This window comes from Brienomyrus brachyistius, chromosome 4 (assembly GCF_023856365.1).
Source record: "Brienomyrus brachyistius isolate T26 chromosome 4, BBRACH_0.4, whole genome shotgun sequence".
Classification (NCBI taxonomy): Eukaryota; Metazoa; Chordata; class Actinopteri; order Osteoglossiformes; family Mormyridae; genus Brienomyrus; species Brienomyrus brachyistius.
Genome location: NC_064536.1, coordinates 4,723,852 through 4,745,082, shown reverse-complemented (window position 1 = coordinate 4,745,082; position 21,231 = coordinate 4,723,852). Strand labels below are relative to the sequence as shown.

Sequence of the window (21,231 nt, the reverse complement as noted above, 5' to 3'; positions counted from 1 at the left end):
AGACGTTTCTGCTCGCAGACTCTCAGCAGCGTGCACACCACCTGAAGTGCCAGACTAAATTTAACCTGCATATGGGATTGATGCTGCAAAGCTGTCACAGGATGACTGATTGTCATTGTCAGGAATGACTTAATAAATTGTTCCTGGTGGGAGGGTTACCATTTTCATTAATGTACAAAAAAAAAAACAGGTCGTGATACACCTACGTGATGGCTCTTTCACATTATGTACATCCCCATGACATATTTGCAGGAGGTGTTTTTATACCTTTTGTTAGCAGTTGAGTCATCCATAATTCAGCAAGATTTATTTGACTTTCTTTAAAACTGAGGTTTTCTTTGTCTACAAAATCAAGACATGGCCCCTATACCTACAGCGCCGGTTACCCTTATCCCGTTATTTAAGCCGAATGTTACTGAAGCAATCAGCCTCTCATCCATCTTGTGAGCTTCCGAGGAATCCAGGCAATTATGCCTTCATCAATGTTTAAGCATCTCCTCTGGTTTCCAGCGGATTGCAAATGCTGTAAAAGGAAGTTTGAGCCTCAGCCATCCGACGACAGGTTCGTTACAAACGTCTGGTTTCTTTAGACCACTGCGGAGTGACACTGATAGCCGCTGGCAGTTGTGACACGCAGAAGCCCTTGCCATGCATACAGCACACTGCGCAGTAACCCTGTATCTGCAACCACCCCAGGTAGACTTGGGGCGCACTGCGAGTGTGCAGAATGTGACCGAAATGAAAGTTTCATTTGTTTATGATGGTCACACAATTACTTCAGGCGCGTAGGATGTTCCCAGCCTACTTGAGCCAGTCTGACAAAGACACGTCAGGAGGCGAGAGGTTATAAATGTCCTCAGGCTGTGAAGCCTGGATGGATTCAATAAAAATAAAATGGATTCGCCCAAGGACCTGATTGGCTCATCGCAGTCAGGCTGTGCGTTAAATTTAAAATCGGCTGGTTCTGCTGACTGGATTTTGAAGCTCGTCTGAATGACCCCTGAGACAAAGCCCTCACGGTACTGGGAGAATTGACCCAGAATCGGAAAAGGTCAAAGCGAGACCAGAACAACTGGATCCCAAAAGCCACTAATGAGTGAGTACGTCCAGTGGCATCAAATCCCTGTTGCGTTGATTTGAGATTCTAGACCAGTAATTTTCGGGACACGGATGCTGGAATCCCCAACTGGATAATAAGGGGATTTTCTCAGCCTGGTATACAGGGTCTGCATTTCGCTCCCCTTCATGTACATATTTGGGCTGCAGCTTTGACATGCACTAACCGTGAGATGCATTTGCAGTAGTTTGTTCCAACCTTCCATGTTGTACTGTCAAGGACGCTGGGGGATTCACGGCGTGTAATCTGCTGCCCCCCCCCCCAACAGTATGCAAGGCCGCCAAACTCGAGGGTGCCGAGCACATGAAAGTGTAAGCTTTATGGGAAGCGTGCCGGTGTGAAGATGCGTTTGATGTGTGTAGAAGCTTGTCAAAACACATAACGTTATTTTTACACATAAAACTACTCTAACTTTCACAAGTGCGCTTCAGAATATTTCGAAACTTCCCATCTGCATTGTTTAATGTTTAGTATTCTAACAGCCTGTATATGATCTATAATGAAGTTAGTTGTTTTTAATGTGTATGTCAAAACAGATTCTAAAATCGGCATTGGTATTCTCTACATTTCCAGATACACCTTTTAAAAGTGAGTCAGAATTTTGTTAGCAAGCTGTGACGGACTAATATGCTTGCAGCTGAGGTATCAGTTGCTCCTTTGATTTTAGTGATTTGCTTTCCGTTGACATACCTGTCATACTGTGCGTCAGGGTGAAAATGTGTATTTTACACAAGCCACAACAGTCTGCCACATCAGGGTGGAATTATGCCTGCGTTAGAAAATCTGACCCTCTTTACTGCTCTGGAGATCCCTTTCTTAAAAGTTCCATTGAATTAGAAATGGTGATTGTGTGGTAATTGTATGGTAATTGTGCAGCGTCGAGGTGAATCTTGAGCTGAGGTTTTGCTGAGTTCTCTGTCGAAGTACTATTTGGTTCTTTACTGCTGGCTTCCGTCACTGCTGCTGCTTGGTGAGTGTTGCCCGTAAAAGCAGGCACCTCTTCAGCCCCTCGTAACAGTGTGCCTGACTGTCAGAAGAGCTCATCGAAGTGGAAGAACGTGACTTGAAATCATGATCCATCTAAAGGTTGCATTTTCTTGTTAGTCTTTAACGTGCATTTTTAACTCTGGCCGCCTTTATGCGTGTAACTGCTATCATATCAAAGGAAAGTGCTAAGCGGTAAAGCCTGTGTTTCTCGCAAGTGTGGACACTTGTGCTCCTCTTGTGTTTCTCAGCAGAGTCTCTCCTAAGCTCTGCTTACAGTCCTGTTAGAGAGATTTTCTCTGGTCTCCACCCTGGATCCTCCCCTTCAGCTTAATTCTTCAGTACAACTTCAGTCTTCTAAAATCTTTTCGTGTTTCGATATAGTTTTGTTAAAACTTCCTCAACTGGGGACCCAGTTTGCTAAAGGGGCTGTTTTAATTGTACACGCATTAACATTGGTGGCCATCAGCGTAGCCTCCCCTGTCATTCTTTATTTTATCGTTTTTTTTTTTTTTTTTAAATCTGCGATAATTAAACCTGTTTTGCACATCTATCCCTGCAGTGCGCTCAGGAGCACGAACTCATCAAACCATGGCTTTGGGCTTCTTGCCAGTTAGATCCGTGAGGCTGATTTTTCTGATCCAGGCTGGTCCTGGATTCCTCCAGTTGTCTCATCGGATCCTGGGACACGCGTTCACTGCAGCGTAACCACGAGCCCCAACTCTTGGTTTTGGTTTTCTTTACCTAATGGCAAAAAAGACGCCGCGCCTTAATCTGCAAGTCTAGGAGCCGTCGCTCTCCTGGGAAATGGGGAGCGTTCTGGACTGCCGGGGACTGTGGGTGGGAGGAAACGTCAGCGCTGGAGCTCGTCCGATGCTTAAAAATGAAAATATAATTTTATGGAAAAATTTTTATGGAAGAAATTCTGCAGAATCTAGATATACAAGACTGATGCAGAAAACAGCGTGATGCCAACCAACTTAAAGTTTAATTGGTAAATGAGAAACATAATTGATTAGCTACGAAGATATACAGTAGTCATAGTCACCATATATTTCGTGAAACCCACCTAAATATAAACTGAGAAGAAAAAAAATCATTTAGAACATTCACTCAGTCAGTTATCTAACGATATATAGTCACATCTCTTCTGCTGTCGTATCTGTTGTTCAGCAAACTCAGCAGAAATGCGCGTAACCAGTTAACTGGCTATTAATTGGGAAGCCACAGCGGCACATTAATTGCAGACCATAATCACTTAGCTGCGTAGCACTGCCGTTGCTATGAAACCAGCGCAACATTTTGAAAAGCGTTCAAGCTGCATATTTTTTGTAAGATATGCACTGATCGCAGATAGCTAATGCTCAGAACTTGTTTGCTGCATTTGTCCTCCCTCAATAACATTGATGTGGTGATGAGCTTTTTTCTGCCACCTTCAGTTGAGACACACGTGAACATTGACAGTAAACATCACAGATGAGTAATTATATAACTGATTTTAAAAGCAAGGGTCTTCATTTAGTCATTTTCCAGATTCCATTTGTCAAAAACTGGCTTGAAAGGAATCTGGACAAACAGCCCTTCGAAATTAGAACTATTGGGACTTCAATAGTTCTGACAACAGAATGCAGCCTCTTAAAGGGAGCCTTCTTAAAAATTCTCGAAGCTGCGCTCTCAGAGGTTTGTCTAATTATCTGAAATGAATAATAAAACAGTTCTTGGGGTAAGAGTGAAAGGAGATCAGCTCTGGATAGAGACGGCGCAGCGGTTTACGAGACAGGTTTGGGATTTCCTTCGAAGGACATTGTCGCCCCGACAGTTTTGCTGGATGAACCAGCGGCTGTAGATTGCCAGACAGGAGGGTATGAAGCCAAATAATAATTTTGGATTATGCTGTGGAGAAAAAAGAGAAGCAAATATGAGGAAAATATGGCAAAAAAAAACTCAAGAAAAAGAGGGAGGCATTGAGCTGACTGTGGGGAACAAAGATGGTGGCAATCTGAGTTATACAATCTAACTCTTTATGTGCTAATTCAGCTGTAACCATGACTTACCCTGATGATTTGTTCATCTAAAATAGTCCTCTTGAGGTATGCAGTGTGATATGGTGGGAATTCTGGGTAAATGAAGGGGTTTAACGAAGAATCTCTGAGCTAACAGCCCCACAACCCTAGCTGTGTTAATGCCCATTTGATGTCCTGTTTTGTCCTTTTAGCTCGGACAGCGTCTTTCATTTCAGTCGTTCCCTGTGGTTTCTGACTTCATCCTCTTCCTGTTCACAAATCTGCTGCTCATGGAGATGAAAGACAGTAGCTACTGATTATGGTGTTGACAATTAGCAATTCTTAGGGCAGGGGTCTCCTGGTATTTACCTGAGAACAGGTGTGGCTCTTCGGAAGCCAGGTAGGATAGAAAACCTACTGGACAGTAGCTCTCCAGGACCGGACTTGGAGACCCCTGTCGTAGGGTAACTCATGCAGGTGCTGTGTATATACATTACACAGTATTTATGCAAGCAGGGTTCTTTGACCAATGGCCGAGTGTCCTGCTCTGACTTGTGGATCAGCGATTTCAGTTAATTTCCAAGAACATCATTGCTCTCTTCTCTCATTTGACTAAGCAGTGAAGGTTCTTCATCAGAAAAAGACATCGAATAGAGCAGCTTGCTGTTTGCCAGCTTGCCTTATGGCAGCTTACAGAACCAGACGGCGACAGAGGAAATAACAAATTCTGGGTTTTGCTGTACAGATAGAAATGTAACGTCTGGACAGATTGCAGGGGATCGTCTGCCTCGGACGTGCTCGTTGTCTCTGGAAGAAAGCTGCCCGTCGACTGCAAAGTATGACTCCAGGAATTCCGGACAGGCCATCAATCAGAATGGTTTGGAAGTGTTCCCTGTAAACGGGCACACTTCCCGAGCCAAGGCAGGCAAGCTTTTTTTATTGGTATTATAATGTTTGTTTTGAGCCCTGCTCTGCTTTCTGCCCGACAGTGAAGCAGCGTACAGGATCTGACCGCCGGCTCCGATGTCCATAACCCCCCACCCCCCATGCAGGCTTGATCCCAAGACATTTCTGCTTAATATCGCACTTTTCTGAGACTGCTTGTAATACATTTGTATGGTAATACTTACTCGGTTTAATAATTTAGCAGAGATTAAGGACTAGAACAATCTGTAAGGCTATTGTGTCTGAACAGTAAGGACGCGTAATTAGATCAGATTATCATGCCCGGGTCGATTCTGACCACGATCCAGACCCCGGAAGGCCAACGCAGCCTGGTAGCCGGCAGACTGGAGGTGTTATGGATGAGCTCGGGACCACTGCAAGCAGAGATGAAATGCGTCATTTCAGGGAGGCCGGCGGCGTGTGGGTTGATAGGTGTGACGTCTGACCAGCAGCCTGCCAAGTGGCATGTTTTGGGAGCATCTGACCGACGTACCCTCGCCGATCCTGCCGTATGGAAGGTCAGACTCGCATAGTCTCACTGCGCCCACACAGTGCCTACACGAAATACTGAATGATGCTAAATACTAAACCATATTCCCTACGGCACTGCATTTTAATGATTTGCTTTCACTGGCGGTATAAACTTCCAGACATTTTAGTAAAATAATAGTAGGAGAGGCTACATTTGGGCTAATTTGGAGTAGCTGGTGGCATCATTTCATCAGACTGGCAAAACAAACACAAGGCAAATGCACAGTAACTACATAGCACATAGTAACCACATACCGCATACTGTAGTTACCACATAGTAACCACATACCACATAGTTACAACATATTTACCGCTTAGTAACCACATACCACATATAGTAACCACATACCACATACTGTAATTGCCACATAGTAACCACATAGCACATAGTAACCACATAGTAACTACATACCACATAGTTACCACTTAGTAATCACATACCACATATAGTAAGCACTTAGTAACCACATACCACATATAGTAAGCACTTAGTAACCACATACCACATAGTAACCACATACCACATGTACGTAGTAACCACTTAGTAACCACATACCACATATAGTAACCTCTTAGTGACCACATACCACATATAGTAACCACTTAGTAACCACATATAGTAACCACATAGTAACCAAAGTAACATCAGCAGCTGTCAACCATAGACTTCATCTTCCACACTATCCAGAGGCCCCTGATTCACAGCCAAAGCTGATGCTGGAGCTCTAGAATATTTCAGAGAATATTTCCCTAGTGATGAGCAGTCAGATGTTGAAAGAATATGTATGAGTTCATAAGAAATTACTCCACCTTAAAAATTAAAAACTTTACAGAGATGTTCTCAAGAGCAGTAGATACATTCATTCCAGCAGCGAAAAGTCACAAGTTAATAGCTACCTTGGAGCAACCGATGAGCGTGTGTGAATTATTCAGACTGAACATACAGGCATTGTCGTCATAGTGATGGACTGCGTACATAGGAGTTCATCCTTAAAATGGCCTGTTTTAGATGTGAAATATATACTTTATTACTGATAAGTGAGGGGTATCAAGTGCATGTACACCCTCTCTCTCTCTCTCACACACACACACACACACACACACAGATCTGTTAATGCATTTTGTCTGGAGGCGGTGCTGGGGCCATTCCTGCAGTGTTTAGAAACCCCTAAATGAGAGAACGTTTAATAGCTCACATTCAAAGCACTTCAGGTGTTTTCACCGCCGCAAAGCTGCAGTTTAACTCAATTATTTCTTCATCTTTACAGGAAAGTGGGAAAAACATGATTGGCACTCATTAGCGTTACCCATAACGAGAATCACAAATGAACGCTTATGCCAGTCTGGCCGTGTTCCTGTGCCCGGGTGTCATCTCCTGCAGCACCAAGTAGTACATGGGCTGCATCGAAATTACGTTACTTGTTTGCCACGTAGGAGGCGAAATGTATCATGCATATTGAGAAGTATATCTGCTTCCTTAGTATTGATGAAATCGTAGGTAAACGGTGTCTGGGTGACAGACTGCATTCTGTCGAGTTCCAAAGGGTGCAACCAGTGGGTACTGTGCTGTCCCACATGGTCACCGGAGCTGCAACCAGGCACAGAATGCTGCTTGCTCAGAAAGGTTTGTCCAAAAGTCCATCTCTGTACAAATTTAAATTGAAAATAATATTCAGTTACATAAGTTGACTTAAGTATGTATTTTTTTGCCTTAATAGTTCTTAATAGCTTTGAACTTTCATGGGGGTCAAGCTACGTCATTTGTAAACATCCAGTGTCGGGTAATATGCAAGATGGCAGCTACAATATGTAACAATGCATTGCATTGTGTACTCATGCCCACATACAGTACGTGCTATATTAAAGGTGGAGTAGTAGGCTTCTAATGAAATTCAGTATGTACTGTGTAAGTATGTAATTTCGTGTGTTCATGGTAATGATAACCAGTTGTGTGCATTCCTGAGGTGGAGATTTCAAGTCCAGAGAGTACAAATCCAGACCAAGATTTTGTTTTAGCCAACCAGTAGAGTATAAGGAGTCACAGAGTACTCAACTAGTTGGTTGAAACAAAATCTTGGTCTGGATTTGTACTCTTTGGACCTGAAATCTCTATCTGTGGTGCATTCTGGGCCAAGGTGTGGTTCTGGAAGACCCAGAACAATCATTTTTGCTTGTTAAGGTGTTAGTAGGTTATGCTGCAGCTAGATCTGAATTTCATTAAATGGCTTTCCTTGTTTCCCCTCATCCGTTTTTGCATTCTTTCAGTATCAGCAGTGACACTGAAACAATCCTCCCCGTAACCAAACCAATTTGTACCATGAAATGAAAATGGTTTGATATCAAGGTCGGAATGTATAATCCTCCCCTAACAATGCACATCTTTCTAAGTATGTGTACTGGTTTACTAGACGGGATTGTATTAGGACTGGGGTTGCACACTATATTTTTAACATTTTTTTTTCTAGAATTTTTTATAAGAGTTTTGCAGTGTTGCTTCTTTATATTTGTATTGAAGCTAAAGCATTATCAATGCCTTTTTAATGAAATAGAAATAAATGTATTAAAAACTAAATAGACACCAATAGAGGTTCTGTTATGAAATTAACTAGTTAAATATTTGAGTGCGGAAATTTGCCCAGCGGTACCTTTCATTATAATCATAATTTTAAGTTCTGTCCTGATTCAAATCCATAGAAGCGTGGAGTGGGATTGTGGGAATGAGAGACTTGGTGAGATTAATTACACAAAACTGGACATTCAGTATGAAATGTCACATACATTTGAACCACTACACAGATTGTTATATTAGACCGAATAAATATGTATCCCATAGGGGAAAAAAAGTTCATTATTGCTTATGACAAGTGGATATATGGTTTACGTATCCTGTGCTTGGCTGTGGATAATGCAAGCCTTGGAATCGGAGAGCTTTTTGCAAATATTGCCACTCATGAACACAGGCATTGGTTCTGGAGTCACTGTGCATGCATGATACATGAGTCCTTGCATATTTTATCGTGCTGCTATGTCTTTCTGTTGAAAAATTTAAGCGTAATGTTGCGCAAGGATAAATCCGATTTGCGACCATTAAATAATTTTAAACTGCTTTTAAATGCCTCGACTTTCATTTCAGCTTAAGGTAGATGGAGGTGTCAAGGGAAACGACAAACAAACCCAGGGAAAAATCTAACTTGATGAAACCGATAAACTGTCAACCATTCTGACTGTGAACAGGCGAGGGGTCCGTTGGCGCGGGGGTGTCGAGCCAGCCTATGATTTTTAAGAGCTTCTGGATGGATGAGGCTGCCGACATCTCAGCCGCCCTCTGGCGTGTAGAGCTCTGTGGATCTGCCAGCCCCTTTGCATCAGTAACCCGCACGTCGACGAAGCGGAGATGCGGGACGTTGGCGGCAGAAACTGAAGGGAGGGAAGGGGGGGGGGGGACGAATGGAGGGAGGGAGGAAGGGAGGGAGGAGGCCTGAAGTAATTCCACCGGCAAGCAGATAAGCTGATAGAAATCTCAAATCCAGCTGATAAGGATGCGGCTTAATTAAATTTACGGTGCTTAACTAGAGAGTGCAAAACAAAAGCAGCTTGTGGGCTCTATTGTTTGGAAAATTGCTCCGCATGAGATTCCCTTTCTAGACGATTTGATGAGCCGTGTTTTTTTCCCCAGCCCTCCCCTCCCGAAAAAGGAGCTCCTTGCGGAGGCAGGCATTGCTATTGGTCAGCCATCGCCATTGGTTGCATCTGGTCTCAGTAGAAGCCCCCAGCCCTATAAGCCTGCTCCCTTAGACTGATGGCTACGCTAATGTGCATCACCTCAATTGGGCTTATCTGTTCTGTCATAAATGAAGTCTGCTATTCATTCTTATTATTGATAATGTAACTGAATGGCGGAGAGTGTTTCCTTCCCACCATCATCTGTCAGGTGGAGTAGTAAATGCTGCTACCTCGGCATTAGTAATACTTACTGTCATATAACCTTAATCTGTCATTTTTCGCTTCCCGATGCCATCCGGCACCCCGTGTAATGTTAGTGTTTTGGTACCTTATCCCCTTTCTTTCAAAGCCCCTGACCTGTCAGACTCAGAGTGGCTGGAGGGCTGAGTCTGGTGATGAGGGCCAGTGGCTAAGATTTATCAAGGCCTGGAACACCATTAACTCTGGGAATTTACAGCGAGAGTCTGCAGAAACCAGCCAGAAGCAGAGAACGATGTGAGATGCGGTGATTAAAGAACGGCCTTGGAAAATGAAATAACCGGTGAGGTAAGACTTTAGTGAAACAAGCCGCTGAAAGGTCAGGGGTCAACTGTGAAACTGGTCCGACTTTTTAAATCCCAGCAACATCATTGTAAGTGAGCCAGGCAGGAGCCGATGTGACTGTGTACCGTCTCTAATTGCCATCTCTTATGAAATGTATCATTCTCTCAACACATTGCAATATTTACCTATTACATAGAGGCAGTCTGTGGTTACAAATGATTTTGGTAAAATGTTTTGCATGTTGTGATGACTTGATTGTCGCAGGAGAATAGTATTCAAAGAGTTTTTTTGTCTGGAATATGCTGGAAAGAGCCCAGATTCTAAAAATGATCAAACGGGGCATATATTTGACTTTTAGAGCTGCCATGGTGTGGTTTTGTTTTACATATTTACAGAAGATATGAAAAGTGGCAGAAATCAAAAGAATGCCTCTTCAGCTACTAATGAGACAGTCAGGGTGGGTAAAGAACCCAGAAACGTTCAGGGTACCATACAAAGCTCACCAGCCGATTCGCTGCAATTCCCCGTTCAGAGATGCCACAGATGCATAACTGGGGCAACGGTCGCAAGGCTTGTTGGCAAAAGGTGCTCATTATGTGGAAATAGCAGTTGAAGCGTGTGTCTTGGAATTTCTTGACTAAGTCAATCTTTAACCTCGGCAGCCAGTCGAGGGCGAGCATTGTTAGCGGCTTGGGGCAGGGTGGGGCTTATCGCGGGGGCAGCAAGAATCCGCAGGCAGCGCAGTGATGCACGCATGGTCCTGCTTGGTAACCGAGTACGGAGGGTCTCTCCATCACTCTCAGGGAGACGCAGATAGCCTGCCGTGCGCAGTGCTAGTGTAGCACCAAGGCACTTGTAGTGAGGAGATATTATACCGCCTCAGGGTGAAGCAGTCAGAGAGTCAAGGCTTCATGTCAGTCATGCTGCTGCTGGAACTCCACAGGCATTGCATTGCTGAATATCATAAGGCATCTGTGCCATGGCTAATAGTCTAATAAGTTTAATGTTCTGTGTATAATATGTAAATTGCTCAGTGTAGTCAAAGGCTTGTTGAAGTGTGTTATTGATATTCTCTAAGCCTGTAATCGATAGCTTCTTGTGTGATCTTGTGCCAGTTGCTTTGCTGGAATGTTGTTTGTGCCGTACAGTTTGCATCGGATCGTGTTTGAGGGCCCGTCACGCTGCCTAAGTTTGTCGGTGTGTGTCCGCACCCGTCATGCGCCTGCCTGCATGCCTACAGTGACAGGCGTTCATTCACAAACAGCCCCGCCTCTCATGTTTGCGCCGATCCTGCCGGATAGATTTCTGCTATGAGCTACCCCCAGCCACCACATCCCGGCCCCGCCCCTCCCTACGCCACTTCTCTGTATGAAATGGAAAGGGAGGGGGTGGCGGGTGCAAAATCTCTCCCCCTATTTAGTCATTGTTCTCTCTCTTTTGCGAGCAAGAGGAGTGGAGGGGAGCAGCCTTCTCGGGTCCTGTTGCACGGGCAAATGAAGAGATTTAAAAAAAAATAAAAAAAGCATCACCTCGTAGAGCTGGGGAGAGGGAGGAGTCAAGATCTTCCAGCAGCTCTCGCACAAAAGGCAAACTGCAGGAATCGGCACCTCGAGTCTCGCTCAGCGGCGGAGAGGCAGTAACGGAGAGGGTGCCTCTGACGAGGAGGGCTGCCGCGGCACTCACAACTGCTGAGAGTAACAGATGGCTTTCTGAAACTTGCGGCGAGACTCCGTGACGAATGGGGACATCTTTGTGACTGGCATGGACTTGCTTCAGAGTGGCCATTGATTACATGACAAGCGTGTCCATGTAGGTCCTCAGGAGCAGCTCTGCTTCTTTCGTTTTTTTTTTTTTTTTTATCATTACCTTTCGCTTTGCTCGAAAGTAGTGACCCGTGTTTGTTTTCACTTGAGGTTTAGGATTAGGATTAAGATTGTTTGTGGCTGCTTCGAATGTAGTTTGGATTTGGATAAAGTAACCATGGCGACTGCCTCGGAGACCCCGGAAATGATAACTCAGGAGTCCATCCCGAGTGAGGCAGAGCAGAACAGCACCCAGTATCCTGAGGGCAAAGCCCTGAAGCGCACGATGAAAGAGATCACCCAGGCTTTTGTGAGGAACACGAAATTCCATGGTCTACGCTATGTGTTTGCCCGGGACCGCTCCAAGGCACGCAGGCTCTTCTGGTTCCTCGCCTTCTTCACATGCGTGGGGTTGCTGTCCACGTGGTCCTGGAATCGCCTTCACTACCTGCTGTCCTACCCGGCTGTCACCAAGATCCACATGGTGTGGGCCCGCAGTATGTTTTTCCCAGCCATCACCTTCTGCAACCAGAACCTCTTCCGCATGTCCAGGCTGACAAAGGCGGACCTCTACCACAGCGGCTACTGGCTGGACCTTCTGCACGTCAACCACTCGGTCAACCACAGGACTTTGGGCACCATGCGGGACGACCGGAAGCAGAACCTTCTGAGCCTGATGGACTTCAGCCAGTATGCCCCCCCAGCACGATTCAACACGACCGAGATGGTGGACCGGCTGGGGCATCAGCTCGAGGACATGCTGCTCGAGTGTAAATTCCAGGGAGAGAATTGCACCTACAGGAACTTCACTCCTGTACGTACACAGCGGGCAAGGCCACAAGGAGGCTGACGTGGGTGCGATAGAGCGAGAGCAAATATATTTTTCCTTCATTCAAGTAGGATCTGACTTTCAGTTCAGTTGTGTGTCCTGTAAATTGATAAATGGCATCTGCAAAGGAGACTGATAGATGATGTGGCCTTAGAGGCAAAGTGATGAACCCCAGGCTTAAAAACAAAACAAGAACTGGGGGTGATTTAAATTTTTTGGTAGATAATTAATTGAGTTTGGATGATCAACCGGAGATTTGTAGGTTCAGATTTTGCAGGTGGGTTTGCTCTACAAGTAATCATTAAACTAATTCAGTCCATTTATAAATGCATAAGATGTATAATTTATGCTGGGCAAGGACATCAATTATAATTCCGTTAATAGTCATTTAGGAAGGTGATTCTTAATTTGAAATGCATCGGTGGCGTTAAGTTACATTTAGCGGGGAGAAAATAACACTGTGGCAGCAATTTGGGAATTGAGTCGATGCGGGTGCCCGTGCTCAGTCCCCCTCACGCCGGTGTCTGCCGGAGCAGCTTGGCTCCGTGAGGTGCGTTCAGGCAGGGACCCCGGCGCGGGCACTGAGGTAATTGTACGCGCATTAGCGTGCAGTGATAACCGCCTAAGCAGCTCATCGTGACATTTTATTGCGAAAGTGTGGGCAGTCAAGTGTAAATTTAATTTCTTCTGTCAGATTAAAAACATAAACAAAGCTACAAGGAAAGCCACAATTGCTTGATATTGTGCAGCTGAGATTTTGCATGCGTGTCTGGGAGTCTCCAAGCTAGCTGTAGATGATGGGCAGTTTTCTCTGGGACAGCCATGTCGATACGTGCCAGATGAACCGCCCGCGGTTTTCCTCGAGCACGGCGGACAGCAGCTGTGCACCTTTGCCTCGCTTTGCCCAGGTCTGCTTGTTTTCTCGGTACAAATAAGTGCTTGTCTGCCGTCGTCCGTGTCAAATCTCTCTCAGGCTCATAGTCATGTCCAGAATATTGTGGAAGGGAGCAGTTCAGTAAAATGCCTGCTTGGCCCTTAATGCAGCTATGCCACTGTCTGGGCACCATGTGATCAGAATCATGCCACTGTCTGGGCACCATGTGATCCGAATCATGCCACTGTCTGGGCACCATGTGATCCGAATCTGTGATTCATGATGACTGTGTGTAGATGTTTAGGTAACATTGAACAGGTTTATAATAGCTTCTCATCCAAAGCGTCCCTTGCAGTTGGGTGAGGAATGGAAAACAAAGATTTATAACCCGGGGGCGGCATGGTGGTGCAGTGGTTAGCACTGTTGCCTCACACCTCTGGGACCCGGGTTCGAGTCTCCAGCTGGGTCACATGTGTGTGGAGTTTGCATGTCGTCGTGGGGTTTCCTCCGGGTACTCCGGTTTCCCCCCACAGTCCAAAAACATGCTGAGGCTAATTGGAGTTGCTTAATTGCCCATGGGTGTGTGTGTGTGTGAGTGACTGCTGTGTGAGTGTGCCCTCCGATGGGCTGGCCCCCCATCCTGAGTTGTTCCCTGCCTCGTGCCCATTGCTTCTGGGATAGGCTCCGGACCCCCCACGACCCAGTAGGACAAGCGGTTTGGAAAATGGATGGATGTCAATGTCCTTTCTTTCTAAGACATGAAGTATCCAGTGAGCTTTCCAGTTCAAGATCCCCGTTATGGGTTATAATCAAGTGGGACTGATTAATTGAGACAAACCTGAACCTCTATACAGTATGAAGTTTGTGGCCAAAGTAATGGGGTGACATCAAGGGGAATCCGTTTCTAACATTTCTCCAGCAGTTTTAAAAACATTACACCTGGGGGAGTTTACCCCATATTCCTCTGGTGGTGCGTCCGGAGAAAGAAGTGTATTAGCCAAACAAAAGAGGCCTCACCGAGCGGCCAGCCTTGATAGCGTGATTGTGATCATGTGATCATGCTGTTTGCTGTGTATTATTAGGCTGTTTGCGCTCAGGCCCACTGCGACACGTGCCGACGCTTAGGGCTTTCTTCGTGAAACATCATCATTTCCTCTGCTCTCTGTTTCTTCTGGCACCTATGGGAAGAAAAACAACTAAATATATATGTAGCCGCAGCAGCTGAAAGTCTGTAAATAAGGCAATTAAGCTGAAGTTTGTCATTTCGTGGTCTCTATTGTCAATACTGAGTTGTTTCCCTCACAAAGCTAATGACTTGAGCTTAGACTATTGGCAGGTCCACAACTCTATTGTCTTAATTCACAATTACACCACCCTGCACCGCCCGTCCCCCTGCCTCCCCAGTGTTATTAAGGGAAAGTAATCACAGTGACGCTTTCCTGCTGGGAGGGGGCTACTGACTGATGGCTGTCATTACATTCTCATTAGGAAAGTTCTGGCTAAAAACGGGAAACAATCATTCTTAAATATCATAGGACTAACATGAAAGATTCATCATTAATAGCCATGCAGATGCTTACCTGTAAACATAGGAATGGTAAATGAATAGGGAGCAGGCCGGAATGTTGGTTTAAATTTATTCAAATGGGCGAATCTGGAATTATCCACCTGATTTTTTCTGTTTTCTCTCGTCTGCCCTGAAGGAAATGTCAGTGTAATTGAGAAATGGCTGCCTTTTAGTCTGCGAAGGAATTGGAGGTGGGAAAGCGAATGAGGAGCATGACTGGCAGGACGTAACAAGCCTCCAGGGCATGAAAACGAAAGCGGGGCGTGCACTATCGCTGGCTCCTTTTAAAGGCCTTGTTAAAAGCCAAATTAAAGACCTTGGCGTTTCTCTTGCCGCATTCAAGCCGAGAGGAGCTGGACGTCTGACTTGTTGGGTGGCCGGGGTGGGGGGGGGGGGGAGCGTGGGGGGGGGGGGGGTCTGATTGTGTAGGGGAACATGAATGAGTTTCCTGGTTCTTGCGGTGACAAGTGTAGGTGGTTATTTGGACTCCAGGTGCTCAGGTACTCTCAGCGTTACAGCCCTGAACGAGACCTAACAACGTCTGCAGGGGGTCCAAAATAATGCACGTTGGTCGCCTGCGGTCACCTCTGCTGGCGGTGTAATCAGGCCCCTGCTGCCGTGGTTCCGTCACAAGTGAGTTGTCCAGCGGTGTCTCCACTCTGGCAGCAAGGGCACTGGGGCGAGCCTGTCCCACTGGGGCGAGCCTGTTCCACTGGGGCGAGCCTGCACTTTGGTGTCCCGCGGTACATCTCAGGATGTGCAGGGCTGCGCCTCTTATTTCCACTGTTTTCGGGGCCTTGCTGCATCTCTTATCTCGAGAATAACTATGTATAAAATCCCGAATGCCAGGTCAGGAACACTAGAAACGCACGTTCCCTCTCAGAGCGCCGAAACATTAACATTCAAGGCGTTAATGATGATGCTCTAGTTGAACAGCCCTCAGCTTTTCTTTAAAAACACTTTTTTAAATGATTATTTAAAAATGAAAACATTTAGTGGTTAATTGCAAAGCTGGTTTTTCCTAGAGAGAGATGTTACACTGAACCAAGCATATCTGTCTATGTATAAAAAAGCCTCGCATGTGAGAGCATGATGCAATAGATGTCAGTGGTGGTTATTAACAGATTCCTTTGTTGCCATCCGCAGTATGTGGGCTTTATTTCTGAACAGATTTGTTTAGGCAGCAAACAGTCGACCTGTATCAACGCTGAAGTGCTTGATTTCTGTTTGCTTTAAGCATCAGCTACAGAGACCGCAGACCTGGGGAAGCAGGTTATCCTTTAATGCTGAATACTGTCGGAGAGCTGTCCAGATAAAAGCATCGGCGGGGGTCTTCCTTGATCTGTGTTTTTGGTCCGTCAGGCCCAGGATAAGAGAGTTTAAAGGGTGCCAGCATCTCCGCACGACAGGAAGGGAATGTTTCCTGACAGCGTGGCGCAGACAGCAAGGCTAGTAGTACGGCCAACATCCTGAATTGCAACTGAAATGCGCAAATCCTGCGTCCCCCAGCAGCTCCAGCCCCCCCGCCTCGATGTGCCACGTAGGCAGGCATCCGGCTCGTCTATTGCGCTGGGATTTTTTTTCCTATTTCTGCTCCCAGAAATAACCGCAGCGACGATGTCCTGTGAGCCTCTTGCTGAGACTCAGCGGAGGTGATGCAGGTTAGTGCCATTGCCACTGCACTCTGAAGTGGGCGGAGTCACATTGCCGCCGCACTCTGAAGTGGGCGGAGTCACATTGCCGCCACACTCTGAAGTGGGCGGAGTCACATTGCCGCCGCACTCTGAAGTGGGCGGAGTCACATTGCCACCGCACTCTGAAGTGGGCGGGGTCACATTGCCGCCGCACTCTGAAGTGGGCGGGGTCACATTGCCGCCGCACTCTGAAGTGGGCGGAGTCACATTGCCGCCGCACTCTGAAGTGGGCGGAGTCACATTGCCGCCGCACTCTGAAGTGGGCGGAGTCACATTGTCGCTGGACTCTGAAGTGGGCGGAGTCACATTGCCACGCACTTGCGCACAGCTCCCCGCGTTGCTCCCACTGTCCCTGGTATTGGTCAATGAGCCTTGCTGCTGTATCCCATCTCTGTGGGATGAGGTGTCCAATACAATGTGGTGGCTGGGGGGGGGGGGGGGTGGGGGTGCATGAAACATTTGCTGACTGTGGACAGGTGCCCCCCACACCAGCATTTCCCAGTGCTCAGCAGGATGAGACTTTAAAAAATGGAGGAGCCGACCTGTAAATTGAGACCCCCCCCCCCCCCCCACAGTGTTGCCAGCTGCGGGTGCCGTCTGCTGGCTTTGACTTCTGTTCTGATGGAGAGCGGAGCGTCTCTGCCTGCCTGACTCACTGCATGGGGTGGGGTGAGGGGGTGGTGTTTAGCCATTCGCGGTCCTCATTGCGGGCGATTAAGGCCGTGTGCTTCATGAAAAAGATGGGGAAGTGTGTATTTCATTATTAGCTGTGAAACAGTTCAGGGGTACAGTAGTTATCCAGTCACAGTGATGTCATCTTAATAAAACAGGAATTTGATATAGTTGAAAAAGTGTTTTTCAACTAAAACATCAGAATAAGGAAACAGCATTTTTTTCCCCCAGTTTCCGTGCTACTTGTTAGACAGTAGCAGGGACCAGACTATTTTCAGATGAGCTAAATGTAAAACAAGCCAGTCAGTGAAATCTGTAGAGGCAAGGATGTGGGCCACAGACCGGACGTGGGCCAGTCATGTTGATCAGAACCTAGGGAGGCTTTCTGACTGGCTCCTCCATGAAGTCATAGCATTTAGGTGGGCAGAGAGCATTGCAGTGTGGCTGAATTCCTGGTGCAGCTGTCTTATCTGAACAAGTAAGCAACATTCTCCAGAAATTCGGCCAGAACCAAGCCAACCTCACTCCCTTCTCAGGAACGGCCGAGCAGTGATTAAACAAAGATGCAATTAAATGTGTGAATTACAAATTGCTGTTTTATGGCTTCGGCCCGGCAGATAAAGCACATTCTCATTGTTTAGAGATTGCCCATGAAATCAGCTTTGCTCAGAACTGCAGGTAACTATAGTTGTTGCCTCCCCATCTTAATACCGTACTGCAAATGTGTGTCTTCCTCAGATCTACACACGATATGGGAAATGTTACACCTTTAACTCTGGGAAGGACGGCAACCCTCTGCTGACGACGCTAAAGGGGGGCACCGGCAACGGGCTGGAGATCATGCTGGACATCCAGCAGGATGAGTACCTGCCCGTCTGGGGGGAGACAGGTAAGATCGAGAATCTCTTGACCCCCATCCCTCATTAGCAAGCCCACCCCAAATGCCCTGTCCTTCCCAGTCCTGCAGCAAAGTATGAGAAGGTTCAGTCAGGAATTGTAGATCTCAGCTTACCTAGACAGTCCCTCCAAAGGTCCAGTTTGGCTCATAGGAGTTTATCTTGCGCAAAAATGTGCTGAGGGCAGAGCAAAAAATGATTGGTTCAGACAGACAACCAATAAGATTGTAGAGGAGGTGGATCCAAGCGACTAGAGGAGGCAGGACCAACCAATCAGATATCTTGGTCCCACCTCCTTCACAATCTTATTGGTTATCTCTCTGAAGCAATCATGTTTCATTCTGTCCTCAGAACATTTTTGCGTAAAACTCCCAAGAGCACCCATGAGTTGGCCTCCCAGATAACCCATCCAGCCGGGCATCCAGGACAGCCACAGTAAGAGGCATCCTCAGACCCTCTTGTGTGTTTGGGCCAGCACATATCTCCTGTGTAACGCCTCGGAGAGTAGTGCACGCACACCTGGAAATGAAAGTGCAGAGAATCCCGATGGCTTCCAATTCCATTCGGATTAAAGCCATGAATTTACAAACATGACATTAATCTTGCAGACACTATCATTCTGAAATCTATTTTTGTAGAAATGTATGGGTTTTGTAAAGCACATTTATTTATTACGGACAGGCACATTCTTCATATCCTCATAGCTATCCACGAGATAACTGACCTCTCTCTGAGGACTTCTGTCCCCATGTCTGATGCAAGTTCCCGTAAAGCAGCCCCCGCCTGAAGCTTAAACGCTCATGTAAACTTGCAGTTGGTGAGGTGTTTCACTCCCAGGTGGCAGACTCCTCTGTAGCACACACTGGCTCCGTGGACAGTCTTCTTTCAGTCGTCTTTCAGTCTTCTATGCCTTTTCTGCTGCTTTCTGCAAAGTTTTTGCTTGTTCAGCTGTTGGCGAGTTTGCTCATGCTCAGCCGTGTATCGCCACTGTTTTAAAGTAGGAGGCAAGATGGCGAAGCGCTGCTGGGGTACTGCAGTGCCGCCCGGGGACACTCACAGGGTGTCGAGGCTTATCCGCGGACGTGAAAGCCGCTCACTCGCTCGTGCCTGGCGGCCCTTCGTCACGCTTTCCCCAGAGCGCCAAGACGAAGCGGTTTCTCTCCGTTTCGTTGGCAGACACAGCCAAACACTGCAACATGCATCTTATCTTACCTTATGAAACATTCACCGCGTTACAGTTATTCACAGTCTTAATGAGTTTTAAAGTCTCGGAGCCATTCTGCATTGTAATTTTCTCCTTCATTGGGAAGGCGAACAGAATGCATGCTCTGAAAATGTAAGGGGGACGTAATTTGGTTTTTTTATTTGGAGACAATTGAAACTTGTTACTTTTTTTCTTTTCCTTCAGTGTTTTCTTCCTGTCTGACCAAATATGCAGATTGCTGACTAAGCTTATGCAGACACTTCATCTACTTTCACTTTCTGGGCAGGAACCGTTGCGTCTCCCCATAATATCCAAGGAGAAACAAACAAAGTTCCTTAAATAGCAGCTGCAACTTCCTGTTTGACAGTGATTTACTTTGAATTTATATTACTTTGCATTAATGTTTTAATTTGTGTGTTATTTCAGATAGTCTTACTTAAGTGATTAAATCATGGGACTTTGTGAACCTGGGGCTGTTTATTTAAGATGTGTATGTGTTTTCATATATTTAACATTATCAAGTACTGAAAACTTAATGAAAAAGCTCCTAAAGCATAAGACTGCATTATATCCGAAAGGGTTGCTTGGTGTAATCGGAGATGTAAACACGTATGGCAGAGCGCTGTACTCCTTGGCTGAGGCGAGGTGCAGCGTTGGGCTTTACTCGCTCTTAAAGAGCGAGAGCGGCTGTGGTGGGGGGGCTCGCTTTCAGCTTGGGAGACCACGCCGCCATCGGGGACGGGGGTCTGCAGCGTAACTGACGTGCGGCATTTGAGGAGGCGTGCATGAGTGTCACGGCGTAAGCAGGATATGTTCCCAAAGGAGCTCTGCATCCCCCCTGGGAGCCCGGAACCATGGCGAAGGAATTAAGGGTTAGACTTTAACTTGAGTTTATTGTTGGATCTACTTTAATTTCATATATGATTTTCTTTCTGCTGGTTCTTCCTTCTGAAGTTGCTTATAAAGTGCTCTGTTCATTTCTGTACACCGCGAACTGTAACGCATCAGGTCCCCGTCCTTAAATGCCATGCTTCCCAGTCTACGTGCTACGGAGAGGCTCGTAAGATCAAAAAAAGAGAGCTTTCCAGCCAATTAGCCTCCGCCAACATAAGAGGCATGATGAAATGGATGATGAGGGAAAAAAGAAAGAGGATGAAACCGTGCTTGACCATAAATTCGATGATTTAACTCAGTGTGGTAATAATGGTGTGTTTTGGGTGAATGTCCAGCTGATGTGTCCGGAGGAGCCCAGCACCGTGCCGGAGGCCTGCAGTCATGTTCTCTGGTGGTGCTGTCTCCACAGATGAGACCTCCTACGAAGCAGGCATCAAGGTTCAGATCCACAGCCAGGACGAGCCCCCCTTCATAGACCAGCTGGGATTCGGTGTGGCTCCAGGCTTTCAGACATTTGTCTCATGTCAACAGCAACGGGTACTATATTCTCAGCTCGCCCCCCCCCCCCCGCCGTCGTTGCCACCCTCTAGCCCTGTGTGTCTATAACCCCCCCCCCCATACACCCACCTTTTTTGACTCCTGCCACTTGTTTCTGTCACATCATAAAGGAAATTTGATGCACCCCCCCCCCCCCGCCCCCCACCCCATCTGCTTCACAGTCTCACGCAATGGAAACGTGCAGCTTATTAAGCCCTGAGGCAAAGCCGCCCTCGTTCAAACACGTAGCATTACGGCAGATCAGAATGCTGATGCTTAGGGCCTCAGCCGCTCGGCAGTGGGGGGCTCCCGTCGAGCTGCTGGTCTTGCACACTTCCGCTCGATGAGATGTGAACAGCCCAAACCGCAGCTTTTCTCCCAGTCGTTTCCTTTCCCTGCAGCAGATCATCCAGATC

General features: G+C 46.5%; 1 protein-coding gene across 4 annotated transcripts in view; it reads left to right on the top strand.

Moving 5' to 3' along the window:
- The window catches only part of asic1c (acid-sensing (proton-gated) ion channel 1c), a 185,840-nt gene that overhangs the window by 143,410 nt on the left and 21,199 nt on the right, over positions 1 to 21,231 (top strand). For 2 of the 4 annotated variants that reach the window (XM_049011188.1, XM_049011187.1), the window contains exons 1-3: positions 11,310 to 12,462; positions 18,023 to 18,173; positions 20,688 to 20,815. In XM_049011188.1, the coding sequence (XP_048867145.1) occupies positions 11,827 to 12,462; positions 18,023 to 18,173; positions 20,688 to 20,815 (915 nt within the window). In that variant the 5' untranslated portion in view covers positions 11,310 to 11,826. Of the gene's footprint in view, positions 1 to 11,309; positions 12,463 to 18,022; positions 18,174 to 20,687; positions 20,816 to 21,231 lie in introns of those variants that run through there. The other 2 variants (XM_049011189.1, XM_049011190.1) reach the window with 1 other exon arrangement.